The sequence below is a fragment of the Copadichromis virginalis genome, linkage group LG14, assembly GCF_057382275.1.
Source record: "Copadichromis virginalis isolate Kocher_CV1m ecotype Utaka linkage group LG14, C_Virginalis_male_GT1.1, whole genome shotgun sequence".
Classification (NCBI taxonomy): Eukaryota; Metazoa; Chordata; class Actinopteri; order Cichliformes; family Cichlidae; genus Copadichromis; species Copadichromis virginalis.
In genome coordinates, this window is record NC_140631.1 from 28,932,687 (window position 1) to 28,940,454 (window position 7,768).

The window sequence follows — 7,768 nt, forward strand, 5'->3', positions numbered from 1 at the left end:
GCAGCAAGAGTACTGACAAGGACTAGAAAGAGAGAGCATATTTCTCCTGTATTGGCTTCCCTTCATTGGCTCCCTGTTAAATTCAGAATTGAATTCACAATCCTGCTCTTCACATACAAGGTCTTGAATAATCAGGCCCTTATCTTGATGACCTTATAGTACCCTACCATCCCATTAGAGTACTTCGCTCTTCCACTGCAGGCTTACTTGTTGTTCCTAGAGTGTTTAAAAGTAGAATGGGATGCAGAGCCTTCAGTTTTCAGGCCCCTCTTCTATGGAACCAGCTTCCAGCTGAACGTATTTTAAAACACTATCCAGAATCACAAAGACATCTCACAAAGACATCTCTCATAGGGTATTTTATTTAGCTTCAAATTCAAATGTGAGCATTTTATTAGTTACCCTGAAAAACACTGAAAATATAAATGTTCATCTTTGATATTTTCCAATCATCCCTTTCTTAATATTCCTCTCAGGGTGCAGTAAAATAATATAACATTTGGGAACAAATATACATAGTAACAATCCAAAACTGGATGCTAAGATAGCAAATATTTCCACTGCCACAGAAAATTTTGCAGGAGAACTGACATAAGCTGGGATGAAAGAAATCCATACAGCCCAGAAAATTAGCATGCTGAAGGAGATGAACTTTGCTTCGTTGAATGTGTCCGGTAGCTTTCGTCCAAAGAATGCCAGGAGAAGACAGACAAAGGCCAGTAGGCCAATGTAACCAATGAGCAGGTAGAATCCAGGAGGCCATGACTCTTTACACTCCACAACAATCTAATGATGTTAAACAAGTATGAATACAGGGAGATTTTATATGAATTCTCTCAGAGCCTCTCTCTCACTTTTTATATATATATATTCAAAAGATCATTCTATATATTCAAGTTTCATTCTATATATTCAAGCTTCATTCTATATATTCAAAAGATCATTCTATATATTCAAGCTTCATTCTATATATTCAAGTTTCATTCTATATACTCAAGTTTCATTCTATATATTCAAAAGATCATACTATATATTCAGACTTTGGTTGGAATATATATATAATATTTTCCTAAAGGGCATTCCATAATATATATATATATATATATATATATATATATATATATATATATATGTACAGATATATATAGACAGATACATATATAGATCAATAACTCAAAAACCTAAACGCTGGATAACCAGACCCAGGACCGTGACAATATCTATCTATCTATCTATCTATCTATCTATCTATCTATCTATCTATCTATCTATCTATCTATCGGGAGATACATATATATATAGATAAATATTGTCACGGTCCTGGGTCTGGTGATCCAGTGTTTATGTTTTTGAGTTAGGTTATACTTTCTGGATTATGTATTTCTCTTTGTATTGTAATTATAGTTCTCTCTGTTATGTGTTCTTCTGTTCTTCTTGGTCTCATCGGTGTGTGTTTTCTCATCATTTCCTGTTTTACTTTCACAGTCTTTATCCTATGTTAATGTTTCTGGTTTTGCGTCTCCCTGGTCCCGTCTGTTAATTAGTGACAGCTGTGTTGTTTTGCTTGGGTCCAGCAATAAAGCTGTGTTTAAGTTCAAGTTATTGTCTCTTTGAGTCTGCATTTGGGTCTTTTCCTGCCTGCCTGGACACAGTACCTGACAGATATAGATGTAGATATATAGATATTGATATAGATATGAAGATAAAGATAGGGACATTTTTTGATGGTTGATATGATATATCAGGTAAATACAGAAAATATACTCACTTTTCCAGTTAAAGCTTGGTAGTTTGGGTTCCTGAATGGAAAGGGAGGTGCTCCCAACACCCAGCCAGAACAGAGACAAATCTGAGGGGAGGATAGGATGATAGAAGAATACCAAAACACACGTTAAACTCATGTTTAAGTGACAGTGACTGTTCGTCCTACCTGAGGAGCTGTCGTACAGATGATCAGAATCCTCTGCTGAGATGTTCCAAACAGCTTCCAACCCCTGGAACCAGATATACTAGTCCGGAAAGCCAGGAGGACCACAATGGTCTTAACAAGTAAGCAAGAGAGACACAGAACAAAGCTGATCCCAAATGCTGCTTGGCGGAGCCTGCATGTCCACCAAGATGGCTGACCAATGAACACCAGAGAACACAGGAAACAGAGCTTGAGTGACAGGAGAAGCAAGAAACTTATTTCTGAGTTGTTGGCCTTGACAATGGGTGTATTGCGGAAACTGTGAAAAATAATTGTGATGATGGATGTCAGGATGAATCCAAGCAGGGTGAGTGCTACCAGGATGATACCCATGGTGTCGTAGAAAGAGAGGAATTCTTCTTCCCCTGCAACACATTTCACCTTGTCTTTGTCTGACCAGAAGTACTCAGGACATTTTGTGCACTCAGTAGAACCTTTCGTAACACAAAACATAGATATATGTGTATAAACATTCAGTAACTTCTAATTGCATATCAGCATGTTTTGATGGTTCTGGTTTAAACTGTGCAACTTTAAATTCAATGACCTTCTTTATTACACTACATAATAATTGATTTAAAAAAAAATAAACATAATAAACATATATAGACTACCAGTCTTGTTACTGATCTCTCCATCTGCACAGGGCAAACAGTCAAAGCAGCATTTGGGTTCTCCTTGGCGTGTGGCCTGCCTGTTGCCGGGAGGACATGGAGCACTACACTGAGATACAGGAACCTGAACAAGGAACAGAGAAAAGTAAAATAACGGGCATAAATATGTTGTATCTGAGAATCTGAGATAGTGTATCAAATTTACTTTAGTTTAAAACATATTTATTTTAGGTGTCATATCAAATACGTGCAAGATAACTATGACCTACCTGTAACTGTCCTTTTGTCCATACAATACTGTTCTTTATTATCTGCAACTGCTCTCTCTGTGGTGCTGAACCATCATAGGTTCCAACTTTGATAAATCTAGCATAAAGTAGCATAAAATATTTGAAAAAGCAATTAGGTTAATGTTAAATGTTACTACAGTTTATTGTTCACAATTACTTCAACATGCAGTTCATTTCCACCTTTATGTATATATAGCTCACCTGATTTCATCCTTGCTGTCCTTCTGCCAGTTAATAATGTCATAAAGAGGGACAGGCTCTCCATTGGTGTCAAAATACACGTTCTCATCAAACTGGTTGTGGAAATTTACCATTTTCAGATGATGAAGAAACTACAGGAAAAGAAAATTAGAAAAACAAAACAAAGAATGTCAAAAAACTACACATGAATCCCATGAATGTTGAATTACATAAATGTTGATTTTAAATATTTTATAATATTTTCAATTACCTGACCATTTGAAAATGAGCTGTGTTTCTCACACAATCCCCCACTAGGTCCTGCTGAATCGCAGTTCAAAAAAGTGTGCAGAGCATGGGCAATGGCATACACAGCTTTATACACATTGTAGGATATTCGAACCTGAGATACATCACTATAACTGCTGTCAGTGTTTCTCAAATCCTCTGACCCTGTGCATACAGGCTTTTCAAAAGCATATTCACCGTCTTTATAAGCTGACATGTTAAATAAACTTTTTTGTCCCACATTAAATCCGACCATATAAAGAGAATTGTTTTGGAAACCTGGGTTGTAACGAAAACTATCATTATCATTAAAATCATCTGCTTCATAGTCTTTGGCTCTTTGGCTTTCAAACTCTAGCTTACAACCAAAATGTTCTTCCCAGAACATATTGAAAAATTCCATTCCTGGTTTGGGAGAGGGTCGGACATTCAAAAGAAACTCTTTCAAGCCTGGGATGCTGACTCCAGGGAAAGTGAAGCCCAGTGTTCCCTGTAGAATGTGGAGAAACTGGGGTGAGGCCAGTCGGCTCGAGGTCACCCAGGCTTCACTGGCTATCCATTGTATCCCTGTCACATTCCTTTGAGCTAGCTGGAAAATCATAGATAAAATAATGCAGCAATTTTCATGAAAACAATTATGAGCATAATAACACTATATATCACTACTTACTTCTAAGAACAGATTTAGGAGCTTCCCTTCTGTAGCAAACACCACCACAACCCGAGCAGTTGAACTCTCCAGCGTATCTGTCATTTCTTGTATTTCAGCCATTGTGGGCGATGTTGGGATGGTGAGATGAAATGCCACACATCCACCTTGCCTTCCAAACTGATTAGAGAATGCTTGGATGCCATAAAGGCTGTAGTCATCCTGAAATGTATATACAGAAAGCATTTATAAACCATGTTGCTGTCTAAAAATGTCTCATTGTAGCATTTAAAAAAGTTTTTATCTCACCGTAGTTCCTATTGTGCCCACCCAGAACCAGCCTAAAAATGTGACAAGCTTTACGAGACCTCTAACTTGAAAGAGATCACTTGGCACAGTTCTTAAGAATGATGGGTACAAATGCTTATCAGTAAGACAGGTACAGGTGGAAAAATAACTCACCTAGAGAGAAAGTGATTTCTTTCTGTATTATTGAGCTAAAACACAAATCAAATACACAACACTATTAAATAAAGTTGTACAGTATATTACCAGTGGTATGTTGAAAGGGCCAAGTGTGTGAGCGACAGCTCTTGTAGGGGAAGAGGATGCAAGACCAATCACAGCAGGCACCGGAGAATAATACAGACATGTGGAAGACTCTTTCGTCTTTATTTCTTCTCTTGTATTTTCATTTAGGTAATATCCAGTGTTTTTAACACTATTTGAAATTTCATTTCTATTTTTCAATGAGGTCATTATTTCTTTTGTAGTTAGTTTTACAGTCTTTAACCCTTCCCCGTTGATACCATTGTATTCAGTATCTTCTGATTTTTCAACTTTACTGTCGACAGTTTTAGAGTGTCTGAATAACGAAAAAAGAGCCTGCAGGCCGGTGGGGATATGGTCACAGCAGTCCATGATATGGTAGCCTAGTTTAACACCTGGTAACAGACTTGAATTATGGTTAATTTCCTCCACTGCAAACACCATAGTCATCATCCAGCGAAAGGCTCTTTGATAAAAGCTGTAGATAAGAAAAACTCCATAACGTATTTATTCATTTAATAAAATAATATCATTTAAACAGTCTTATAGAAACATGGCAATATGGTCAAAGCTTATGCTTTTTTGACTTTGTGTTACAAGGAAGAAGAAAAAAAAACACTATACTACACTCACCTGCTGCATGATGTAATTTGAGGTTTACTGTTGTAGCTGTGCTGTGGCTCAGTGACAACATAATGCAGAGGGAAAAACCCTCCAATCACAACATCCCCATCAGAGTGCAAGGCTGGGAGGTCACTGCCTCCCAGTTTTACACACTGAGATAAACTAGAATCAACACTTCTCATTCCCCTGATCTTTAAACCATGCATTGGCTCTGTCATCGCAGCTTCTTCTTTTTCCACAACACCTCCCTCCACACTTAGTGACTTAGTAATGTTAACATCAAAGAACACAATACAAATCGTATTAAAGAAGACATTAAAAAACACCCAAAGAAAATAACCAACAAGGGTTGAATGCATTATCCACAGTAAACTCATAAAAACTTTGTGCTTAAACCAGTGGTCCTCTAGCATAGTGTATGACACCACAGTGAAGTGTTTTAATATATCTGGTGCTTGTGTCATTTTATTGTTTCTTATGAGTCATCATTAGATCACCCAATCACAGCAAAGTGCAACAGGAGAGAGGATAACACTGCTTGAACAAATCATTAATTTCTTAAGTTGAACCACTGCTTTAAATTCAAGTTTGTTAAGCTGTTTTCCTAGAGTCACACACTTTTCATTACAAAACACAGAAAAGAATAATATTTTTTTCATTTCCTCTGATATATTATTATTCCCCTTTGTCTGGTGCTAAAAACCACCACAATCTCTCCTTATTGCATCTCCGGCAGATGCAGTCCAGCATTCCCACATTATAACTGTTCATCATATGTAGCTATCTCCAGTGTTTGGTCACTCTGCTTCCAGCACACTTATGTTTCTTGTTAGTCAGAAGCTACAATCACCTTACCTTTCCTGTGAATGTAGAGGGGACACTCTGGGGTAATTAAGTAAAACCAGATAACTACAGAATGCCCTGGGTCTGTTGAATTTGCTTTGCAGTACAGACCTCTGCTCACAAAATTTGAAATCCTTAATTATTTTATATTTTTCAGAAAATCCATGCGATGTTGTAGTGAAATATGAATTATTTATGCCTCAATACTAGCCATGCATGTTTTTTTTCTGCATTTACACAGTGTTTGAGAGTAACGGAATACATACCAGTGTTATGTATTTAAAATACAAAATATGAGTAATTGTATTACAGTTACCGTTTAAAAAGATGATATTCAGAATACAATTACTTTGTTGAAATAAATGGATTACACTGCAGTCTTTTTCTGTTTCATATGTTGGGCTATGCCCTCTCTATTTTTGGTAATTCCACACCGGTAGAAACCCAAATAAAACACGCATTAAGAGGCTCTAATGCCTGTGTGTCAATCGCAGTCTCAGGCCATGTCACCCCTACTTGCGACCCGCATAATAAAGCGAATATTTTTTTTTTTAAATCATTGTTTGAAAAGTTTTTTAATATGAAGGCAATAGGCAGAGTATAGAATGTAGCTAAAGAATGTAGCCTCATGGGCAGTGTATTACGATTACGTGCTGCAGGGAGAATGGACTGCCATACCCGTTACAGTATGTGCCTGTGAGCGTGAGGGAGGGGGAAAAAGGAGAGTCAAAAAGTACGAGTTGTCACCAACCATAAATGGGAGATGGAAGCATGTAAATATAATAATTACCACTGCAGGCAAAGAGTGCCTGACGAGCCCAGTTGTAAGTAAGCTATTAAGACTTGACTGGACATTGTGTTCATTTTTTCCTCCAAAAAAAAAATACGTTTTGTTGAAGCAGCCTTTCAACTGCTCTCTCTGTCTCTCGCTAGCAAAGTTGACCCAGACAACAAAGTAGAGCTAGTTTTCAGCTACGAGCCCGTTTTATACGCACGGAATAGTTTTCTATACGAGATCGCTGCAAAAAGTGCAGCTTTACCTAATGTCCACCCTACTGTTACTCATTTTATACTAAGATTTAAAAATCTAGTTGGTATTGGTGTGGCAAGTAGCCTTCAGTAATAGTAATAAACAGCATTGGGTAAGTTACTTTAAATTAGTAACTTAGTTACATTACTAGTTACTTCTATCAAAAGTAACTCAGTTACTTCAAGGTACTCGTTACTTTCAAAGTAGCTAGTTACTAGGGAAAGTAACATTGGTTTTACTCAGAATTCTCTTATTAATGTGTTGCTTCCCTAACCGGATACCCAGCAAGGATGCCAGTCTTCTAGCTTGCTTACATGTTAGCACTATCCTGTCACAAGTGCACTGTGCCACCTAGCAACAGAAAGGAAAAAATTATGTGCATATTTCCATGAGAGAAATCACACACCTGGACCATCGTCGACTGCCGCTATGATTTTAGTCTACGTCACAGCGTCATATGCGCTTTTTAGGTCCAATACGGAAACTGCAGTCGTGGTGCTTTCAATTGTACTCGGAATTCGGAAATTCTGCCTTCCGAGTAGGAAGATGTAGGTAACTCCAGACTGCAGATGAGATGCATACAGGGCTGGACTGGGACAAAAAAATTGGCCTGGGCATTTTGACTAGAGACCAGCCCACCATTATAGGAAAAACCATAAATCCTTTGAATGAAAACAAACACTGTTGTGACAGTGATGTACACTGTCTTGTTGATATATATATATCAGTCTA

The 7,768-nt window shown here is 37.5% G+C and overlaps 1 protein-coding gene across 1 annotated transcript; it reads right to left on the reverse strand.

Annotated features, from left to right (window-relative positions):
- Positions 1-429: 429 nt before the first annotated feature.
- On the reverse strand, positions 430-4,992 carry LOC146694209 (extracellular calcium-sensing receptor-like). The gene is made up of 13 exons (XM_085478851.1): positions 4,865-4,992; positions 4,543-4,711; positions 4,300-4,452; positions 4,012-4,212; positions 3,695-3,831; positions 3,595-3,637; positions 3,325-3,519; positions 3,075-3,205; positions 2,853-2,949; positions 2,584-2,707; positions 1,931-2,403; positions 1,769-1,849; positions 430-786 (listed from the first exon to the last, which is right to left on the reverse strand). The coding sequence occupies exons 1-13, from the start codon at positions 4,990-4,992 to the stop codon at positions 430-432; spliced, it is 2,289 nt and encodes a 762-aa protein (XP_085334977.1).
- Between the last annotated feature and the right edge of the window lie 2,776 nt (positions 4,993-7,768).

Coding starts and splice junctions, on each gene's coding strand:
- LOC146694209 (XM_085478851.1), bottom strand. CDS start 4,992: ATGATGACTATGGTGTTTGCAGTGGAGGAAATTAACCATAATTCAAGT. Junction 3,520..3,594: donor AAAACAATTCTCTTTATATG/GTCGGATTTAAT, acceptor GCTTTTGAAAAG/CCTGTATGCACAGGGTCAGA. Junction 3,206..3,324: donor GCTCATTTTCAAATGGTCAG/GTAATTGAAAAT, acceptor CTTTTCCTGTAG/TTTCTTCATCATCTGAAAAT.